This window comes from Anabrus simplex, chromosome 2, assembly GCF_040414725.1.
Source record: "Anabrus simplex isolate iqAnaSimp1 chromosome 2, ASM4041472v1, whole genome shotgun sequence".
NCBI classification, from domain to species: domain Eukaryota; kingdom Metazoa; phylum Arthropoda; class Insecta; order Orthoptera; family Tettigoniidae; genus Anabrus; species Anabrus simplex.
In genome coordinates, this window is record NC_090266.1 from 332,793,585 (window position 1) to 332,818,029 (window position 24,445).

General features: G+C 40.4%; 1 protein-coding gene across 6 annotated transcripts in view; it reads left to right on the forward strand.

The window, feature by feature from the left end:
* The window catches only part of LOC136864113 (uncharacterized), a 929,406-nt gene that overhangs the window by 746,307 nt on the left and 158,654 nt on the right, over window positions 1-24,445 (forward strand). For 5 of the 6 annotated variants that reach the window (XM_067140697.2, XM_067140695.2, XM_067140693.2 and 2 more), the window contains one exon: window positions 4,113-4,274. In XM_067140697.2, the coding sequence (XP_066996798.2) occupies window positions 4,113-4,274 (162 nt within the window). Of the gene's footprint in view, window positions 1-4,112; window positions 4,275-24,445 lie in introns of those variants that run through there. The other variant, XR_010859273.2, reaches the window with a different exon arrangement.

Consider the following 24,445-nt stretch of genomic DNA (forward strand, 5'->3'; position numbering starts at 1 on the left):
AGAATTAACATAAAATGCTTCCTTACGGAAACCCCTATCTAAAATGGAGGTCGTCGATTTGAATCCCAGCGTTTTTCTTTGTACATCATACAGCGTATCTATATCCAAAAAAAAAAACCTTATACTATAAACCTACTACTATTTTGATATTTAAAGGAAAATGTACTGAGTGCATACCTACTTCTAGATAAAATACATGCATTATTTATACTGTATTTACATGTAGTGACTGTAGGCCTACGATATATATTCCACCATCTTAATCTTTAACCTAATGCACTCATAAGGTAAATTTTAAAAGCTTCTATTCAAAAATATCTGCCTGCTGTCATTTCTTGATGGATACAGTACTTTTGTATCCATCTCTTGGCACAGGCCAGAGTAAAGTGTAGCTTCCACCGAAGTCCCAGTCTCATCCATGGCTGTGACAATATGGAAGTTGCTGGGGTATGGGTAGTACTGAGTAATGACATTCAGAGCATCTAGTGCATCTGAGTGTTATGAAAGGGGCTGCTCATAGGGTCAGTCGTGCTGCAATAGTACTTTCTGACCCAGTGAGGAAAGCAATGGCAAACTACCTCACTCCTCATCTTGCCTAGTACGCCTCATTTTGGTGCTGCCATTGGTTTCTGGGGTTTCCTTATAACCGCATAACCTTTGGTGGTGCTATTTGAGGATCCAACCAGCCTCTGGGCTGATGACCTAACAGACAGATTCAAAAATAATAAAAACTGTACAACTAACCTGCTCCCAAAATGAATTACGCGATTACTGTAACCCAATGGTAAAAGTGGATTAATTACACCGATTCCACCATGATTTCTAGCAAACCAATAACATTAACTCACTCAACAAGCTTCCTAAAACTAATTTTCTTTTTAAAATGCATCCTACTCTACTATTAACTTATTTACAAGATACGCATTCATAATTACTAAAAAGTGGAATGCACTTAGCTGGATACTGCATGGTGCCTTCCGTTCAAGCCTCGGGCAGGTCCATGCTGGGAGACTTTAGCCCTCCATATCAGCAACGATCATCACTGGTATACCAAGGATCCAGAGCTGGGTAGCTGTTTCTTGGAACATGGTTGAATCTCTTGTTTTGCACTGAAGACACTGTAACACCAACACATGGAAATTATCCACTCATGAACTTAATGTTACAATCACCCTTTATAGTGATATCTGGGCTACCGTCACACACAGAAGTTATGCCCTATTATCTATTAACAATAGTCACAATTCGTTTAAAATGTTATAGAACTTATTCCAAATTTTATCGCTCTCAAAACACATACATTTGTGTACTGTTTTCCGCATACGAGCGTATATCTGAACAATTTTTTTGTATAAAGGAGCGGATTCCGGTAACGAGTGACGTGTAGTAGGCTCCAAGACTAGTTCCAGACTGACCTGGGGTGCGCCTGCTGTTGGTCTATTTATTAACACTGGAACAAAATGGCTGACCCTAGACTCCTCCCGGAGGGGATATCAATCTATTCCATTGATATCGTGAATATTAGTGAGGGAGTGCGATCGAGAGGTAGCTAAACGTATTCCATGAATCTCGATTTATGCGGAAGCTGATCAAATTCGTAAACTATCTCGCAATATCCATAGCATCATCCCTGCCTCTCAAGCAATTGCGGGACTCCCTGCGACAGGCCACGTGTTCAGTGTATCGCGTGGGACGCTTTCTTTATGTGATAGTCACTACTGCGTAATTTAAATTCCACGGGATATTTAGCATACCCCTTTCGGACGATCTCTCTACATAATTCCAAAGATGCATGTGGTGTCCTTTGTTCTCCTAATTATAATATTATTTGAGATGATAATTTGATCTCTCCTCTCCATTTCGTCCCGTTAGGCTGGCTACCCATATAAAATTTCTGTGTGCAATGTTGGCTGTCCGCGATTTTCGCCCCCACTGCATTATCACGTGGTACAGGATCGAGGCCTGCCCTCTTCTATTCTCGTCACACAGATATCTCCATTGCATTCATTCCTTGGATGGAACTTCCCTGGCTCTCAATCCTCACGCGTTTCCCCTCTCGGATCCGCGTGTGCCAAATACAGAACGTTTAATAAAATTTTGAATGTATGTACCTAGATCACTAATTCATGGCTCTGATACGGCACAATATGTTCTTCCAAGTTGGACAGGAAGGCTTCTTTTTCTTCATTTGAATATCCTGATTGTGGAGCATAGACCTGGATTATATGATATTTGTCTCCATTCTAATTTACTGACACTTTAATTATTCTATCACTGACAAATTCAATCTTGCTACAAACATCAATATCTTATGAAGTATAAAGCCCACTCCATTTCTTGAGTTCAAGTTATTTCCAGACCAGTATAGTTTTTAGTCTAGGTGGAGGTGTCTTATTCCTGTTGCCTTCCATTTGGTTTCACTCATCCCCATGATAAGAATTTTCCTCCTCTCCATCATAACAACTATTTCTTCAGTTTTATTTGTCATTGTTAGAATATTCAAGGTTCCAATCCGTCAACTGGGTCTTGATTTGGATTTCGTAGCTGGCGAAGCTTCAGGCTGTAAGCCGTCATACGCCCTTGCTGTCATTTTTATCCTGTTCTTCAATCCGAGGCTCGTATTTGTCTTGAAAGCGATTGCAATTACTCTCCAACTGACTTGCTAGGCCTAATGTTAGAGAAGATTTTCTGTCAGGGTTATCTCCCTTAGCCTTTAGCAGTCCCCTGCCACATCTCCAAGGCAGCAATTTCCTGTTGAAGATTTTTGCCATTTCCTACACAAAGGCTTCAACAAACCCCCTAAGCGTGAAGTCCTCTGCCCATAGCCATTGGTTCTCCCTTAGTTTGTCAGGTTTGGTAACGGCCGCCCAACCCTCGGCCAGACAGTCGCAGGTAGTACCGTCTGCTGTCACATACTGTAGCAGGATGTACCTGACCTGACATAATTAAATGTATAATATTAAATTGTGTTCAGTTACCTTCTCGCTTCACAATTGGATCAAAAGTAATAGTCATCAGATTAATTCCGTTCTCCAAAACTTTGCTTGTATCTTATTCCTTCAGTTCTCTACCCATACCTATTGCAATGAAAACTGTAAGAACATATAGTGCAAGAAATATACATCATTTATTTCAGTAATACACATTCGGAGACAATATGACAATTGTTGAGAATGGTGAGTTCCTTGATGGGAAAATAGTGTGATTGAGAATAAAATATACTTCAAAAGAAACGTAGGCCTTTGCTATCCAAGAAGAATTAAATAGCAAACATTCAGTCACCGAGTTCATAGGTAACCCAACGCATACATGGCAGCATACTTCAGTAAACACATTGTTGACAATATGCTGACATCAGAGCTGCTACTACAGTGTATACTGTCAATCAATGCCTTTTCTAGATCAATCAATACTGATCTGCATTTAGGGCAGTTGCCCAGGTGGCAGATTCCCTATCTGTTGTTTTCCTAGCCTTTTATTAAATGATTTCAGAGAAATTGGAAATTTATTGAACATCTCCCTTGGTAAATTATTCCAATCCCTAACTCCCCTTCCACTTGGTAAAACCAAATCTTGGTCACCTCGGACCAAAAACGGAAGGATTTTCATGCTAACCTTGTCAGCTTCTCATCCTGCATCTTGAATCTCTTTCACTTCCGAACTCACCATTTTGAGATTAGATTCCTTGTTTATATTTCCGAGCAGAAAATTCAATAAATTTTTATTGACTGGGATGGATAATCTTCTCAGTAATACTAATTAAAGAATTGAGATTGCACTTGAATGAACTTACTCACATACTAGCATTGGTGATTTAGCTGGTTTGTTTCCATTTCTCATCATGCCATTCAAAGTAATGTCATTATTACCATCACATCAGAGTCATCATTGTTATTGTTCATTTTTTCTAATTATCACTTTTATTTACTGAATTTATTTTCCACTGTAATCTACACATGATAATTAAACAAAACACTTTATGAAGTAACTCTTACTTACCAGGAAATGCATACGTACAGTTGCTGTCCTTGCTTTTTTTTCACTGCCTGCTATATGCTACTACGCAGCCATGTAGACTGTTGGTGCATAAGAGTTGTGTTTCTTTTTTCCAGGATTGTAAGCGAACACCTGGTGCACACTCAGATGTAAAAGTATTGCTAACATGCAAGAATTGTCTGCTGTGTGTGCATTCAAGTTGTTATGGTGTTGAAGGCATACCATCCCGACCGAGCAGTTGGCAGTGTGACAAATGTTCCACTAACCAGCATGACCAGGTAGGAATTTTGACAATCTACCTTTCAGTATTTCTAAGTTGATGTTTATCAATTGTCTTAGTAGCCTTACATCTAAACCACATTGCATGGGGGTATTTGGAAGCCAAAATAGCAGGATTCATTTCTGGACTACAACTACTTTCTGCTGCTTTCCTGAAATTTGAGAAGCAGAGACCCATCAGGATTGTACTTTCCTCAATCCCTCTCCAAATTTTGGGCACCCATTAACTGTGGGTCCATTTTTCACTCCAAGCATCACAGTGACTTAAATTTTTAGACACCTTCACTGATACATAAAGTACATTCAGGTTGATGGTCATAATGCTCATAGTCTCCAAAATGAAGTACCTACTTCAAACCTGGTCCAAGCCAAAATGTACATACTTAACAAAGTAAAAAATGTTGCTCCTACTCCCCATGGAAATGCTTGTACAGCACCAGCACCAGCAGCAACAGCACACTTGGTCTCGTTCAAGATGTGGATACTTGATCAAGCTTGATGGTGGAGCTCAAAAATAGTACCACAAAAATAAAAGATGAAAAAATAATTTATAACACACACTGTATTACAGTCACTTCTATAATAACCAGACAGGATGCTGTTTTGGCCTGCTTGTACACTCAGCTCTCGATTAACCGGAATAATGTAGGTTAAGGCTTCCCGGATAAGTAAAATCACGGTTGACCCGCTAGAAGTTAAAAATAGAACAGGCGTACTGAAAGTACAGTTACAATGATAATAAATGATACTACTATATTGTTTTTAATTAACTTACCCAATACGTTGCAGTAGCGCAATTAATAAAATGGAAAAATAAACAGCACTTTTCATTGAAACTAATAAGGCAAAGAAAAATATTGAAACTACCTAATTTTACTGTTTCTGAAAGTAATCGGTCACGGTTTTCTACTTTTGTGCCGAAAAAACTTTTTCTTTATTTTGATTCTCAAGTTTCTCAAAACAAGTTTTTCGGTGATTGGAGCGTCATCCTGGCCCTTGATGTACTCCAGCAATGACTCCATTTGCTGAGACAGCCCCATGCTTAACTGTTTGTTGTGCTACTGCGGTGCGAGCAGCTGTTTCCCCTCCTCATCACTTTCACTTCCTGTTCCCTCCCTGCATTGTACTTTGTCCACAATCTGTTCATCTGTCAGCTCTTTGTAGCCTTAGTCGTTCTGGTCACAATCGAACCACTGATGAATACTGTCTTCGTCAAATTCCTCTCTGCCTCGGACAGTTTTTATGGCTTCAGTCACTGTACTAGCTGCATCGGCTTCATCAAATCCGAGAAATCCATCGTCTTCGGAAATATCTGTATTACTGTAACTCCTATCACTCGTGAATTTTTAGTGTTTTTTATATCGTGATTGATCCAATTACGGTAAATCGAGAGTTAAATGTATTTCCCTTTAAACAATAATCACCACCATCACAACCTCCTCCCCACTATCTGCTATTATTATTTTTTGTTTGCTTGAAGTAAGACCACATTCTTGAGCTCCGTCTGAATACTGTAAAGAATGGCATGTGGCAAAATAAATTACACTGAATTATTTCTTGTCTCCTGTCCACATATCCCTAAGTATTTTTATTGTATATAATAGTTTGACATATTGTGAATTCAATGTTGTCTTGATTTCTGCAATTATGGTTCTCACAACAGAGGAGAAGGTGTTTTATCGTGGAACATTATTTGCGATCGTACAGTGTTGGGCATCGGAATGTGCCAAGATTGCTTCACATTAAAGAACAGTACGAGGAGTGAATTAATAAGGAGGCACCAAATAACAGGACGGTGCTAGCTGTCGTCGTCAAGTTCTACAATACGGGATCATTATTATATCATAATTTATTAGCTTCATTAGTCTGTATTGATAGTTCTAACAATCACAATAATTATGAACTTGTATTTCCCACCTAATCAATACTTGATTTATTTCTGATACATTTAGCAGTACCGATTTCGTTCTCTATTAGAGGCCATCTTCAGCTGCTGAAGAACCTTATTTGATAAAACAACATATACAATATTATTTAAAATACTACTTATTTCTAAGTCTGTATAATGCAGTCTGCAATAAACTTGCATCAGATTAGAGTTATAAAGTTTCAGGACCAAAATTATGTCTAAAAGTTCATTTGCCACGAACCTACTACGCTGGCGTAGCAGGGGGATAGGTGATACTCCCACGTGGCACGTCCCAGGTGGTGGATAGGGGGGTCCTAATCGGCTTGCCAGCAGACTTGAGGGAAATAAAATACCTCTCGCGGATCAAACACACTACCCCTGTGGGTGGGGGACGCACATGTAGAATACACCCGCGGTATCCCCTGCCTGTCGTAAGAGGCGACTACAAGGGGCGACCAAGGGATGATTGAATTAGAACCATGAAACTACTTTTGATTCGTACCATCACGCGGGGAACACCATGGGTTGCCTGAACTTGCGAGTAGTACCACCATCTTAGGTACGAAATAGGTTTGTGATTAGTAGCAGCAGAGAGTGGTTCCCCTGTGGGTTTCCAGTACCCGTGCGTCGTACCCATGTGAGCAACACCGCGGGTCTGGGCGTTGCCTGTTGCCTGTGAGTTGTACCGCTATATGAGCGACACCGACATTTCTAAATTCAAGGGTTCAGAAAGTCAAAGTAGGAATTAACATAGCGCAGGAAGAGAAAGTTTGGAAGGGAATTGCACAGGGTAGTATAATCGGTCCGTTACTTTTCTTAATATACGTAAATGATTTAGGGAACAATATAACATCAAAAATAAGATTGTATGCAGATGACATAATTGTTTATAGGGAAATAAATACCATTAAGGATTGTTCAGAATTACAAAGGGACCTTGAGAGTATCCAACAATGGGTTGAAGAGAATAACATGAAGGTTAATGGAGGCAAATCAACTGTTACAACATTTACAAACAGGAATTTTAAAACTGAATCTGAATATACTTTGGATGGAGTAGTTATCCCAAAAGATGGCAAGTGCAAATACTTAGGTGTAAGATTTGAAAGTAATTTGCACTGGAAGGGTCATGTGGATGACATTGTTGGGAAAGCACACAGATCGTTACCATTCATAACGAGGCTACTTAAAGGATGCAACAAAGAATTAAAAGAGAAAAGTTACTTAAGTATGGTTCATCCATTATTGAAATATGCAAACAGTGTTTGGGATCCTCACCAAGAATACCTAATAAAACAAAATAGATAGTGTACAGAGGAAAGCAGCAAGATTTGTAACAGGGGATTTCAGGAGAAAGAGTAGTTTATCAGAAATGTTAAAGGAACTAGGGTGGGAAACTTACGTAAGAGAAGGGAGAAAACTAGACTTATAGGATTATATAGAGCCTATACAGGAGAAGCAGCATGGGGAGATATCCGTAAGAGGCTTCAATTGGAAAATAATTATATCGGGAGGACTGACCACAAATATAAGATTAGAAGGAATTTTAGCAGAAGCGATTGGGGTAAATTTTCATTCATTGGGAGGGTGTGAAGAAGTGGAACAGTTTACCAGGGGTAGTGTTTGATCCTTTTCCAAAATCTGTACAGATATTCAAAAAGAGAATAAAGAGCAACAGAGAAAATAAATGAAATGTTAGATGGCATTCGACCAGTGCAGGTTAATGTAAATCAAAAATGTGTGTGAATAAATTAATTCCATCCCCTGGTCTAAGGAGTTTGGACAGCCAAAGTAGGGGACTGCCTGTAGGGGTGAAGTACAGTGGGGACTTCGAGGGCCCTGGGACCGCTACGGTAGCTGTGAAGGCCCTTCAGGAACTCTGAAAAGTGGTGGTAAAAGGGGCTCTGGTTAAGACGCAGCAGGTCGTTATGCTACTTAGGTTCCAGAATGGGTAAAGAAAAGTAAAAGTAAATAAATGCAATGTAAATTTGAATCTTATACCAGTTGTACAGTATCATTTGAAGTAATTCCACATACTGTATATCAGTTGACTATATTTGTAAGTAGTACAGGAGATATTATAAGTAGAATTTTGTAAACAATGTAAATTTATTAAGGATGAGCTGTGTGTTTAATAGAAAAAATTGTTAGCGTAAATTATATAATATTGTATTATAGGAAAATTTTATTCTCTTGTTAATTTAATATTTAGTGCTTGACAATAATGTATTTTAGTATACCATTTGCCACCGAGGTAGACACCTCATTTGCAAATAAAGAGATTTTGATTTTGATCTTGTGTGGAACACCGTGAGTTTCGCTACTTTTGATTAGTACCCCAACATGACAAATACCATGGTTCTACTTTACCTGCGACATGTACCATTCTGTGGGGCCTTAGGCATAGATATTGCACCCCTTTAGACATCAAGCATCATTGTGCTTTATGAGTGGTCCCTTGGTCAGTACTACTATTATTCCGACCTTTTTTGAGTCTGATCCACTGTATTTTGTTTGTTTGTTTGTTTGTTCGTTTTCTTGTTTTTTTTGTTGCGTTCATGTCCATCCATTCATTCTTCATGGCTTTTTTTAAAGTTTTATTTTGGTCAGTGGATGAATTGGAAATTTTTGTTATTTCATTTCATACCATTAGGGGCCGATGACCTCGATGTTAGGCCCCTTTAAACAACAAGCATCATCATCATCATCATCATCATCATCATCACCATCAAAAGTTCATTTGCACTGTTCTCAAATATATTAGATCTAATCTTTCGAATAAGGTGTATATTGGTCATGATCTCTAGTACGATAGGAGGAAGTGTCACTGGTATGGCCTTAATGCTCTATTCACAAACACTTGATGAATTATACAGTTCTATATTAAAACAGGTGCATTTTTTTACATGTTTTAAATGATGCATATGTTGGTAAAATTAGTTAAAATCTTCTTATCACTGTAACTGACTGCTTCGCGACATCAGATTTGTCTTGTGGGTTAAATTGTTCGATGTTTTTAAGTAAAATGGTGATAACATCCCTTTGATTTGGTTTAAATAAAGTGTGATCTGTTGGAAGATGGCACTGAGTTGTGTTGGAATGTCAAAAATAGAAGAGAGAGATTTTTTTTTAAAGAATGTCTATATAACGTGCATTGTGAGGGAAAGTATATTTTGACTCACTCTCTTGTTGTGTCCAGCTGGTCGCTTGTGAGGTTGTTGGGAGCGTGTCGTGTACTGCTGCTTGCGTGGCGAGGACTGGAGTTTGTAACAGTGGATGGGAAAGGGGGTGGAGCAGGGGGGCGGTGGGTTGAAGAAGGGTTTGGGTAGGAAGGGTTGTGTGCTGTGGTGTCTTGATTGCGTGCTTTAGTTTCTGTTTATTAACATTCTTTAAATGAATATTTTTTAACAGAGGAATAGTAGCATCAAAAAGAATGTTGGTTTAGTCTGTTATTTCATTGACATTTAAAGTTCAGATTGGCAAACTAGTCCATGTTAATGTGAAATCTTTCAAGGATATTGAGCATAGGGCCCTTGGAAATTGTTTTCAGACTTTCCATGTTGCCCTAGGGAAGGAAATTGGTTGTATTTAATAGCATTTATACATATATTGTAACGGGTAACGAAACTTCTGCCAGTTTGTCCTTATAACTTGCTTCACATTTGGTGCATTTCATTCTGTGTACTCCTAATTTTTTGTATTTATTGTTTTCTCACCATTTTACCTCAAAACATCAAACAATAAAACCCACAAGACAAATCTGATGTCAACAAGCACACTGTTATAGTGATAAGATTTTAACTCATTTTACCAAAGTTTGCATGATTTAAAACGACCAATATACGCATTATTCGATAGAACAGATCTAATGTATCACAAAATATATAAATTTCATGTTTCCATATAATAATAATAATAATAATAATAATAACATACATTATCATTATAGACTATTATGCCTTTCAGCGTTCCGTCTGCAAGCCTCTGTGAATTTTCTAAACGTCGCCACAATCCTCGATTTGCAACTAGTGTTGCGGCCTCATTTGGTTCTATACCTCTTATCTTTAAATCGTTAGAAACCGAGTCTAACCACTGTCGTCTTAGTCTACCTCTACTTCTCTTACCCTCCATAGCAGAGTCCATTATTCTCCTAGGTAACCTATCCTCCTCCATTCGCCTCACATGACCCCACCACCAAAGCCGGTTTATGCGTACAGTTCATCCATCGAGTTCATTCCTAAATTAGCCTTTATCTCCTCATTCTGAGTACCCTCCTGCCATTGTTCCCATCTGTTTGTACCAGAAATTATTCTTGCTACTTTCATGTCTGTTACATTATGAATAAGATATCCTGAGTCCACCCAGCTTTCGCTCCCGTAAAGCAAAGTTGGTCTGAAAACAGACCGATGTCAAGATAGTTTCGTCTGGGAGCTGACTTCCTTGTTACTGAATACTGTTGATCGCAACTGCGAGCTCGCTGCATTAGCTTTACTACACTTTGATTCAGTCTCACTTACTATATTACCATCCTGAGAGAACACACAACCTAAATACTTGAAATTATCGACCTGTTCTCACTTTGTATCACCAATCTGACATTCAATTCTGTTGAATTTCTTACCTGCTGACATCAATTTAGTCTTCAAGAGGCTAATTTTCATACCATACTCAATGCACCTATTTTCAAGTTCCAAGATATTACACTCCAGGCTTTCAGCACAATCTGCCATTAAGACCAAGTCATCAGCATAGGCCAGACTGCTTACTACATTTCCACCTTGGCCGATGACCTTCGATGTTAGGCCCCTTAAAACAACAAGTAAGCATCATTTCCACCTAACTGAATCCCTCCCCACAATTTTATACTTTTCGGCAGATGATCCATGTAAACTATGAACAGCAAAGGTGAAAGATTACAGCCTTGTCTAACTCCTGTAAGTACCCTGAACCAAGAACTCATTCTACCATCAATTCTCACTGAAGCCCAATTGTCAACATAAATGCCTTTGATTGCTTTTAATAATCTAGATCTAATTCCATAGTCCCCCAATATGGTTAACATCTTTTCCCTCGGTACCCTGTCATATGCTTTCTCTAGATCTATGAAACATAATAAACACAACTGCCTATTCCTCTCGTAGCATTTTTCAATTACCTGCCTCATTCTGAAAATCTGATCCTGACAGCCTCTCTGTGGTCTGAAACAACACTGGTTTTCATCCAACTTCCTCTCAACGACTGATCGCACCCTCCCTTCCAAGATGCCAGTGAATACTTTTCCTGGTATACTAATCAATGAGATACCTCGATAGTTGTTGCAATCCTTCCTGTTCCCTTGCTTATAGATAGGTGCAGTTACTGCTTTTGTCCAATTTGAAGGTACCTTACCATCATTCCATGCTAATTTTACTACTCTGTGAAGCCATTTTATCCCTGCCTTCCCACTATACTTCACCATTTCAGGTCTAATTTCATCTATTCCTGCTGCCTTATGACAATGGAGTTTATTTACCATCCTTTCCACTTCCTCAAGCATAATTTCACCAATATCATTTTCCTCCTCCCCATGAGCTTGGCTGTTCACAACACCACCAGGATGATTTCCTTTTACATTGAGAAGATGTTCAAAATATTCCCTCCACCTCTCCAGTGATTCCCTGAGATCTATTATGAGTTCACCTGAATTACTCAAACCACTGTTCATTTCCCTTTTCCCTCCCTTCCTAAGATTCTTTATTACTGTCCAGAAAAGTTTCCCTGCTGCTTGACGTAGCCTTTCCAGGTTGTTACCAAATCTTCCCATGACTTCGTTTTGGATTCAACAACTATTTGTTTTGCTCTGTTTCTTTCATCTACGTACAAATCCCTGTCTGCCTCGGCCCTTGTTTGGAGCCGTTTCTGATAAGCCTTCTTTTTGCGTTTACAAGCTGCTCTCACTTCATCATTCCACCAAGATGTTCGCCTTTTCCCATCTTTACACACAGTTGTTCCGAGGCATTCCCTTGCTGTTTCTACTACAGCATCCCTGTATGCCACCAATTCACTTTCTATATCCTGAACCTGCTTACTGTCTACTATTCAAAACTTTTCACTAATCATATCCATGTACTTCTGTCTAATTTCCTTGTTCTGGAGATTTTCTACCCTTATTCGTTTGCAGACAGATTTCACTTTCTCTACCCTAGGCCTAGAGATACTTAGTTCACTACAGATCAGATAGTGGTCTGTATCATTGAAAAATCCGCGGAAAACTCGTACATTCCTAACAGATTTCCTGAATGCGAAGGCTGTTAAGATATAGTCTATTATGGATCTGGTACCCTAGCCTGCCATGTGTAGCAGTGAATAGCCTTATGCTTGAAGAATGTATTCGTAACAGCTAAACCCATAATAGCACAGAAGTCTAGCAAACGCTTCCCATTCCCATTAGCTTCCATATCTTCCCCACATTTACCAATCACCCTTTCGTATCCTGCAATTCTATTCCCAACTCTCGCATTGAAATCGCCCATTAGCACTATCCTATCCTTGCTATTAACCCTGATCACGATGTCACTCAATGCTTCATAAAACTTGCCAACTTCATCCTCATCTGCACCCTCACATGGTGAATACACAGAGACAATTGTAGTCCTAATTCCTCCAACTGACAAATCTACCCACATCATTCGCTCATTTACGTGCCTAACAGAAACTATGTTGCATGCAATGGTATTCCTGATAAAGAGCCCTACCCCAGACTCTGCCCTTCCCTTTCTAACATCCGTCAAGTACACTTTATAATCTCCTATCTCTTCCTCGTTATCTCCCCTTACTCGAATATCACTTACTCCTAGCACATCCAGATGCATCCTCTTTGCCGACTCAGGCAGTTCTATTTTCTTTCTTCCATAAGCCCCATTAATATTGATAGCTCCCCATCGAATTCCACTTCGTTCGCCAAGTTGTTTCCAAGGATTCCCTCGCCTGTCAAATGGGAGTGGGACTCCGTTACTCCCATAGGTCCGAGGCTTGCTTAAAATGTTCTGAGCTCGGTAAATTCATGAAGCAGGATGCTACCCTACTTGCACATAGTCCAAGTGAGGATCGCTCCTCTAACGGGTTATGGATCACCTGTGAATTGTATAGTCCTAGCCGCCTGAGCACAAGGAGGGCCAGGACTCGGAATATGTCTGAGATGCCCACTCCCATTCCATAGAAACTGGTATCCCAACTCTCAGGACCACTTACTAGGCCACTCAGCCTTTGCCCATGGTTCACGAACTAGGACGTGACTACAGTAACCCACAAACGTGTACCATTAATAATAATAATAATAATAATAATAATAATAATAATAATAATAATAATAATAATAATAATAATATTTTTTGTAACTATTTCTAGACGAGTGCAGCTCTTGTAGGGCAGACCTTCTGATGAGGGTGGGCGGCATCTGCCATGTGTAGGTAACTGCGTGTTATTATGGTGGGGGATAGTGTTATATGTGGTGTGCGAGTTGCAGGGATGCTGGGGACAGCACGAACACCCAACCCCCAGGCCACTGGAATTAATCAATGGAGGTTAAAATCCCCGACCCGGCCGGGAATCGAACCCGGGACCCTCTGAACTGAAGGTCAGTACGCTGACCATTCAGCCAACGAGTGAGACATGTTTCCATATTGACAGCTAAACTAATATTATTTAACCCTCCGTTACACGCACCGCGGAGTGAGAGTCCGCACTTTATTATTTTTTGGTATCACAGGCTAGCAAAGCAAGGCGGAACGAGCTGCCTTCTTGTAGCTTCCTTTTGCAACAATACAAATGCCGTGACGGTGTGAGAATGTCTCAATAATCGTCGAGCTGTTGAAGTTTATATTGTCAACTGCAGACTTGCGGAGTCTCAGTCCGCAGGCTTGTATTGGTGATTTTTAATCTTACTCACTCTTTTCGTAAGTCATCCGTTCTTCTGTTATTATTTATGGTAAAATTATATACTTTTATGAACTACAAGTGTAGAGGACGCATTTTGACATATTTTCTACTTGTGATTATTTACAGTGGGATAAACACAATACTACAAACTGAGCTATGAATAATGATATTGCGTCCTCTGTCCAGGGAGTTATTGCGATTTATTCCAAGAGTTATGGATCCATATAAATGGTCCATTATTGGACATTATACATATTTTTTTCCAGCTAACTCACTCCTGGTTGCCAGCGCCTTGCCCCCGTGTGCTAGGTTGGGTTCATCAGTTTGCACCTTGCACACCCACCAAGACACATGGCTAGTGCATACCGTTGAGGCCACTGTGTAGGCTACTTGGAGCCACCGGCAGTGCCAATGTACTATGAGAGACTTTGTCTCATTACCAAAAATTGATGCCTGCTTGGCCATCAGATGATATAGATGTTCACATCTATAAGTTATGGATCAAATCGAGCAGTGGTTGGACGACGATGATGTTGGTGTGATTGATGACGATGATCGGAACGTCGTAAACGATAGTGATCATAATTCTGAGAGCAAACAGTCCACGTGCGAAGAGGACGTGACTGAAAGTTAGCAGCATGAAATGTATATTGGAAAGGACGGGACCCAGTGGAATCATCGGCCTGTAATGAATCGTAATAGAAGGGTCGGGCAACCTGAACATAATATTATAAAACACTAGCCTGGAGTAGTAGGAGTTGCCAAGAATGCTAAGACGCCAGTTGAAGCACTGCAAGTGTTCTTTACCGATGAAATGCTACAAGAAATTGTAACATGCACAAATCGTTACATATCGATGATTCGTTCGAAATTCTCTCGACCCTGAAATGCAGCCGATACCAATCTTGTTGAGATGAAGGCATGTTTAGGTCTTCTGTTCCTTGGTGGGGCACTGAAAGTATCCCATACGAATTTGCAAGATCTCTGGCAAAATTATGGTACAGGAATCGAGTATTTCAAGCTTTCAGTGGGCATAAATCGTTTCCGTTTCTTGTTGAAATGTTTGAAATTTGACGACATCAACTGCTGAAACCAGCGTGAACTGACGGACAAATTGACTGCTGTGCGATACTTAGCAGAAACCTTTATTGATAACTGTAGGAAGCGCTACAGTTTGTCAGAACTAGTGATTATAACTGGTAGGAGCCAGCCAGTGGAATCGAGCATATTTGCTTTCAGGAAAAACCTAACCGTTGTGTCATACAAGTCAAGAAAAGACAAAGTTTTATTGGTTTTATCTACTTTCCATGAAGACGATTCTATTGATGATGATTCAGATGGATCAAAACCCTCAATGATTACCTTCTATAATGACGTGAAGTCGGGTATTGATAAGGTAGATGAAATGAAATGCAATGCACTTACTCCGTGGCAAGAACATCACGATGTTGGAGTTTGGTTGTGTTCTTCTCTTTCCTAAATATTGCCGGTATAAATGTTTATATAATTTTCAAAGACAATACCAACTGCACAATCGCAAGGGAAAATTTTTTTAAGATCTTTAACAAGCAATTCCTCACCAACTACCTGAAATCAGAGGTTCAGCTTGAGCACATCCCAACTACAATCAGGCTTCTTCTTTAGGAAATCTTGGGACTTTCTCATGTAAAACCTTCAACGAGGCCTGGAGTAGAATTGACCAGAGGGCAGTGGAATTTCTGCAATCGAAGGAAAAACAGAGACCAACAAGGTTCCAGTGCAAAGGTTGTGAATATTACATCTGCCTCGAACATGCTCCCGCACACTTGTGCAGTGACTGCAGCAGTGGAGCACACATTATAATCAACATGGAGTCAGATAGGGACAAATAAAGTCTGAGTCAGTTGTATTTACTTGTACAATATACAGTAGTGGTGTCTGTCAGACGATGGGGTTCATTTTTCTGTTCATGCTGTGCAAGTCTGAAGTGTATATAAAAGTATTTGAACTTGTCGGTATAAATATCCTTGCATTTTCTACTGTGTATGTGTTATGCATACCTGCCAAGTATTCCGGTTTTTCCGTAAAATGTACGGATTTTGAGCGTGTTTTACGGTTGTACGGATGAACAATGTTATTGTACGGATTTCGAATATCCGTGCTTGGTTTTGCGTTCTGCGGTCAAATTGGATTTGTTTGACTTTCGATAGTAGCTGGTAATATGAGATGCAGTGTTTGAAATTCGACTGGTGAATGTATCGATAATCACATTATCGATTATCACCGTGCTTTTGTCACTTGTTCGACCTCAACTGCTACTTCATTCACTGAGATGTTCCCAAACAAGTAGCAGGCTGTGATTTTGAAGAAAAGAAATCAGTGAAAAGTAACAGGCCATGAATTTATATATCTTTTTTTTTTTTACGGGGGGGGGCCCGTAGCCCGCTCCCCCGCCGTGACCATCGACTCAATCTACATGGCCTCCGACATGCTGTTAATTTCTAAGAAGAAAGAGATAGCAGGGAAGAGTGGGAAGTGATACAAGGTGTATCTGCCAGTTTCCGAGTTAGACTCGCTACCACGGCAAGAGTTTGTGTTTGGTAAGGTGGTGTTGAAGTGTGGTATTGAAGGGTCAGGGAAAAACCACATAGGCAGAAAAGAGAGAGAGCCTACGTGTAAAACCTGACAACTTTTGATAGCACATGCAAGGATGTGGGCTGGAAAGTCCAGAGGTTGTGTTAGGAAGATGTGTCATGCAATCATAACCATTTCCTTGCCATTGTTTGTTATTATGGGGATCAGTCCATCTTGTCACTGCCGGGACGGCTCGGGTCCACTAGCGTCTGGGCTCTGGGCCACAGGATCATCCCTTTGCCCAGCAGCCAGTGGTCCCTGGTGCCAAGTCTCCGTTTGGAGAGGTGGGATTGAGAGCCAAGCCTTACTTGGTGCAAGGGGCTGTCTTCTTCTTCCGCCTGGCGATGTCCCTCTGTGCGGTGTTGTTGGAACACACTTGTCACTGCAGATCTGCAAGTATGCTAGGGTTATTAGAACAATAAATATATATATACAGGTGCTCCTTGGAGTGCCGGCTTGCTTGCCTGCGCTCACGTCCAGTGACACGAAATAGTAACTATGTTATTACTGCTGTCTTCATTATAGGGCGCGGGCTGATGTTCCGCTCCCGTGTCTCTTTCGGGGGGCGGAGGTGGTTGATTCGTCCTTGGCCGTCTGGCTGAGTTGCCATCGTCTTCTTCTCGTGTTGTGTTGCTTATCAGTCTTTCCTCGCCTGGTCCCTGGGTTAAAGACAGCTGTAATCATGGGAGCATATTTACATATTTACATATTTACATAGGTACGTGTTGTCTGCAGTGTGTGGTTTAAGTGGTGTCTAGGTGTCAGCTTGGGGAGGAGCCAGCTATCGGCTCTTCATCCCCCCAACCCTGTGGCTGAACAGAATGTGTTTCGGTGTGGGATATTTTTTGTAAAGGTCGACGTCATAGCGTCCGATCCCGTTTATTAACGGGTTGATCTTATTACCCCATGACTTTGTGTACATTCTTAGTGTTTGTTTACGTATATGGTGCCTAATCGAGCTGACTTTAGCAATATCGCGTAGTTGGCGTGTGTCGAAAGGGAGTCTGGCCGCTGCTCGAATGCATTTATTTTGTATTCGTTCTAGCGCATCCAGGTTCGTCTTTGCAGTGAAACCCCATGCTGGGGCTGCGTACATGATTATTGGCCTAATTAAGGCCTTATACATATTTATGGCTACGTTTGTGTTTATACTGGACTTTTTGTTCAGTATAGGGTATAGCTGGCTGAGTCTAATCTGAGCTTTCCTTTGGATATCTTTGATGTGGTATAGCATGGTGAGCTTTCGGTCTAGGACTACTCCTAGGTATTTGGCTTTATCATGCCATGTTATATCCTGATTGTAAAGCTTTAGCGGTTTAATGTTGGCTGGTCTGTGTGTGCGTCTGTTCTTTCTAGTGAACAGCACAGCTTGGCACTTGTCAACATTGACCTTGATGCGCCATTTCGTTAGCCATGGCTCGAGAGTTCTTAGCGCTACTTGGAGCCTCTTCCGAGCGCACGCTAGTTGTGGGTGTTGGACTGTGATAGCAGTGTCATCAGCGTAGAGGTATGTGGTAGTGAGTTCCGTAGTGGGCATGTCATTTGTATATAGGACGAAGAGGATTGGGCCGATAAGTGACCCTTGGGCTATGCCTGCTCTAATCCTACGCGTGCTAGACAGCGTGTTGTGTACGTCTACTTGGAATTCTCGGCCCTCCAGATAGGATTTTATTAGCCTTATATAGCCTGGGTGGAATTCGAGGTCAATTAGCTTCGCTAGTAGGCCTTCGTGCCAGACTTTGTCAAATGCTTTCTGGATATCAAGGAAAACCGAACCTGTGTCCCTTCGTTTATTGAAACCTATGGTCGCTTTTTCTATGAATCGCGTGAGCAGTTGTGGGGCTGAGTGCCCGTTCCTGAAGCCAAATTGCTCGTTGCGAATTATTCCTCTTTCCTTGATATGCCCTATTAACCTTTTTAGTAGTATTTTCTCAAATACTTTACTGAGGGCGTCTAGGAGGCTGATAGGCCTATAATTATTTGGGTCTGACTTGTCTTTGCCTGGTTTTCCAAATACGAGTATTCTAGCCCTTTTCCATTGTTCAGGGTAGTACTGGAGTCTGAAAATTGCATTGAAGATGCTGGTAAGTAGTGTTAGGGCTTATATATAACAACCTTAGTAAGTGTGTCGTGCTTCGTAGCAGTTGTGAAAGGCTTTGTTTGTGTGGGGGGTGTGAGTAACATTGGCGGTAGTTCTGAAACTCGTGGAATTGTGTGACGAATTTGTAAATGATTTAGTATCTTTAGTGGTGTTCGTAATGAGTTCAACTAAGGAAGCATATTCAGTCTTTTAGGGAGGCATATTCTGCTTAATTTCCTTGTTTTGTATGATCACGGAAAGTGTTCCCAATGTTAAGTGGAAAAAGATGAGCACTCATCTAGATGTAACTTTGTCTAAGTATTTAATTTCAGGGGTGATCATAACATATATTTGACTTGTATTAGTATTATTTGTAATCTCCCCCCCTTGCCGTCATTTTTCATTATGTCTCAAGTGTTAAAAATTTTCCGCTTTACGGTCTTCCGGATTTCTTTTTTTGAAAGTTGGCAGGTATGGTTATGTATTTTGAGTAGCGTATACAAGTCCAACACTTGGCCACCTGAATTCCTCGCTGCACACCCCCTTTTCTGCACAACATGCGCTAAGGAGTTTCGATTTCAGTAATAGCGTTGCTACGAGATACAGTAGGCAACGGTAATAGCCGTGTGAGCGCTAAAGGTGTGGTTTGTATGTGCCATCTGTCGGTTCAGTTTTGAACTAAACTATTGGAATGGCTGCAATAGCCGGTAAAAAAATATCGTATATGTATTATGTTATCCAGTCCAACTGTAAGAATATGATTAATATAATGACCCTATTTATGTTATTTTCTCCTCTGCCTTATTATTACCACATATTTTACCGAACTTGTACGCTCATGTTCATCGATAGTACTGATTATATAGGCTACTTGCTGAACGTATTTCTAATTATTATGAAAGGTGTTGTCAATATAATTTGAGGTTAGGCATATACATAATTCCTAATGATGTTGACAGGGAGGGAATATCCATGTAAGATCCATCTGCGGTGTTAAAAGAATCTGTTGAAGTAAATTTAAAAAATTAGTATATGCTACATATAGCATACTTGAATAATATTTTATATCGATTTAAAGGTGGCGTCCGCAGTATGTTCGATCTCTAACCTAAGTTTCGCCCACTGGGTACTGAAAGTTTTACCGATTGATATACATGAATTCACTTTGGAAGCTCTTAATCTGTTCAAAGATCTCTAGCGTCACTTTAGTCGGAGTTGACGTCCAGATAAATTCCTCATCTCCCAATCTGTCATTGACCCTCAGAAATTGCTACAGGCAAGCTCCCCACTCCATTGCCAATCTCACTGCTCACATATTCTGGCATTGCAGTAAACATTTCAATGCCTTGCTTAAAGATTTTGAATGAAAAAATTCCTCAGCCTGTTTCCAGTCATTCGACCGGGTCAGGAATGGAATGGATGAAGCCCCCATCTAGCGACGAGGACAGGAACTGCTCCGGCTGCTGAAGCCTGTCACATTCTTCTGGGGAAATGATTAATGAATGACAGAGGAAATTAAATGATTGTTGGGGATTCGAGATGAGTACATAAAGACACTACCGGTACTTTCTAGGAGTGATATATCTTTGGATATCCTTCTGTTATGCATGATCGATACATTAAACCCAATACAATCCAACCTCCACTTCAATTTTCTGACACAAGTACACACTAGTTCCAAGCTTTGGACCATAACAATAGCGAAGACTGCTACACAGTCTTCTTCTTTCCTTCCTGTCAAGTTTTCAGTGAAACGTCTGAAGAATGGGAAGATTTCCGAGTGTTGCCCGAACAGCAGGAGCCTCTGCTCCAGTTACTCCTCTGAAGACTGAATATCTTGCGTAGAAGTTCATGAACCGTAACTGGATAAGCATTGAGCTCCAGCAGTTCCAAAACTATCCTCAACCGAGCTCGATAGCTGCAGTCGCTTAAGTGCGGCCAGTATCCAGTATTCGGAAGATAGTAGGTTCGAATCCCACTGTCGGCAGCCCTAAAAATAGTTTTCCGTGGTTTCCCATTTTTACACCAGGCAAATGCTGGGGCTGTACCTTAATTAAGGCCACAGCCGCTTCCTTCCCACTCCTAGCCCTTTCCTGTTCCATCGTCGCCGTAAGACCTATCTGTGTCGGTGCGACGTAAAACAACTAGGAAAAAAAAACTATCCTCAAAATCTTCGGTGACAATGTTATTCCAGCCAAACTGGCCAGTTTAAGAAATTCTTGTTGTTGCACAACTTCCACCGCTGCAAATCATACCAGTGTTCTAAATAATACGCAAATGTAGTGTAGAGTGACTTTTAATTTAAGTTTATAACCATAGAGTACTGACTTCCATCCCTATGCCTTTATTCTTGTTGTCACCATAAGACCTATCTGTGTCGGTGTGACTTAAAGCCACTAGCAAAGAATGCCTTTATTCCCTTCTGTGTAGTACATAATGCCTAGAAGAGGCCAGCACACTAACCCGTGAGCCACGGATGCTCCCCTAAAGGTTTCTTCAATCAGTCAATACTGATCTGCATTTAGGGCAGTCGCCCAGGTGGCAGATTCCCTATCTGTTGTTTTCTTACCCTTTTCGTAAATGATTTAAATGATTTCTTGCATCCCTTTAATATTGCCGATCAATTTAACTACCATAATGTATAAGCTTCCACACACCTTGAAAATATTTGACAATATATTATCACTTCATCACATATAATACTACAACAGATCCACTAACAGTCATGATTCAAATCAAAAACATCCAAGGTACTGTAAACATTACCATGTGCTAGCCATGCATTCAAAGCTGAAACGCCCACAACATGGCGATGCGTGAAAATCAACGCTCTCTGTGAGTCTAGATAAGTAATATTAAAGTCTTTGGTCTAATATAATCAGAAAGAATGCTTTCCCAAAGCTTACATGCAATGGATGTCAAACTGACTGGCCTATAATTTTCAGATTTATGTCGTTCTCCCTTTCCTTTATATGCAGGGGCTACTCTAGCAACTCTCCATTCATTTGGTATAGTTCCTTCATGCAAACAATAATCAAATAAGTACTTCAGATATGGTACTATATCCCAATCCACTGTCTTTAGTATATCCCCCGAGACCTTATCAATTCCAGCTGCTTAACTGGTTTTCAACTTTTGTGTCATACTGTAAAAGTCTTTGTTGTCATAGGTAAATTTTAATACTTCTTAAGTATTAGTAAACTCCTCTATCTGGACATTATCCTTGTAACCAACAATCTTTACATATTGCTGACTGAATACTTCTGCCTTCTGAAGATCAGCGCATACACACTCCCCTTGTTCATTAATGATTCCTGGAATATCCTTCTTGGAACCTGTTTCTGCCTTAAAGTACCGGTACCTATACATACTCTTCCATTTTTTACTACAATTTGCATGACCGCCAGTTATGCTTGCTATCATGTTATCCTTTCTTGTTTCTTTGCAAGTTGCTTTACGTCGCACCGACACAGATAGTTCTTATGGCGATGATGGGACAGGAAAGGGCTAGGAGTGGGAAGGAAGCGGCCATGGCCTTAATTGAGGTACAGCCCCAGCATTTACCTGGTGTGAAAATGGGAAGCCATGGAAAACCATCTTCAGGGTTGTCGACAGTGGGGTTCGAACCCACTATCTCCCCAATACTGGATACTGGCCGCATTTAAGCAACTGCAGCTATCGAGCTCGGTCATGTTATCCTTAGCTCACTTCTTTGCTATATTCAATTTCCTTGTAAGTGCCTTCAATTTCTCCTTCCACAGCTATTTCTAACTCTCTTTCTTTCCAATCTGGACCTCCTTCTTAGTCTCTCTATTCCCTGTTATAATATAGTGAATCTACACCATTCCTTACCACATTTAAAGGTACAATCCTATTTTCACATTCCTCAACAATTGCTTTAAACCCATCTCAGAGAGTTTGTACATTTTGATTTATCATTTTCCACCAATCAGTCACTTTTTACAAACTCCTTCATGCCTGTTTTATCAGACATATGGTACTGCTAATATTCCTAATTTTAATACCTTCCTTTCTTTCACATTTATTTTTAACTACCACAAAAACGGCTTCGTGATCACTAATGCCATCTATTACTTTGGTTTTTCTATAGAGCTCATCTGGTTTTACCAGCACCACATCCAGAATATTCTTTCCTCTAGTTGGTTCCATCACTTTCTGAATCAGATGCCCTTCCCATATTAACTTATTTGCGATTTGTTGGTAATGCTTTCTGTCGTTTGCATTACCTTCCCAATTATCATTTCGTAAATTGAGATCACCCGCTACAATCACGTTCCTTTCCATATCGTTTCCCAGATAGCTGATTTCTGAATCTGCGCCAGTGCTACCCTTTCCCGGTCTGTACACACCAAAGACATCAAGTTGCCTATTATCTTTAGAGACGAGCCTTACACCTAGAATTTCATGTTTGTCATTTTCAACTTTTACGTAGCTTACAAATTCTTCTTTCACAAGAATGAATACTCCCCTCCTACCATTCCTATCCTATCTCTACGATAAAAGTCAGTCGAACCAGCTCTGTCAGAACAACTAGTCTTTTTCACAATAGCGGAGCGGACATTATCAACACGCTTTCTCACAAATTAGAATCAACACTCGTGCATCAACTAATATCAAGAATGAGTGTCCCTTTTTGACCAGTAGCATAACAAGAGGCAGCAACCATAATTTCAATAAAAGGATACAACTACTTTTGCTCTGTTGAATATCCATTCTTCACTTTTACAACGGAAATTAAGAAGGAAGCCGGATTCGAATAATATGTGCTTTAATAATTATAATTATGTCAACATATCGCCTTGTAGATTGTTAAACAACCTTATATTTTAAAACAAATACTCATTAATAGGGCGGCCACAAGAGACAGTTTAGCATCAAAGATCTGTACGCAGGATTGCAAAAAGTTTTGATAAGGCAACAGTTTATAACGACCACAACCAGTTTGAAAAGGTTTTAACCAGATTTTATTGTATCCTAAACAAACTTCTACAGTTCAGCACTAACATTTTTATGTCATCCCTACTTGACTTCCAGTTCCTTGTACCCTTACCACCACTCCCTAGGCCACCGCATTTCTCTCAATGTACCACCCTATAACCCTTCTAAAGAATTTTCCTAACTTATATGTACCACTGCAGTTTAAGTGAAGGCTATCTGAGCACAGATCCCTATCTCCTACCCACCCATTGAGATCTAGAAATCTAACTCCCACAGGTGAAGGACTCCTTGGAAACAGCTTTGCATAAGAAATGGAATTTGATGTGGAGCTATCAATTTCAATAGGGCTTATGGAAGAAAGTAGAACTGGCTGATTCAGCAAATCTGTACGGTAAGGGTAGATAATGACAAAGAGTTAGTAAATTATAAAGTGTTCTTAATAGGTGTTAAACCCGGTCTCAAAAGCCCAGAATAACGGCCGAGAGGATGCATCAACTCATTGTCGTTCAAGATAAGATGACAGTGGTAGATAACTCCACAAACCAGGTTTGAGGTTTTGTGCTCTTTCACTTTGATGGGGATGACACTTTTAGTTGCCTTCTACGACAGGCAGGAATTACCTGCGGATGAATTCAGCCCCCCCCCTCCCATCCACAGGCGGTACAACACATGGTACTAAAGCCACAATCCAT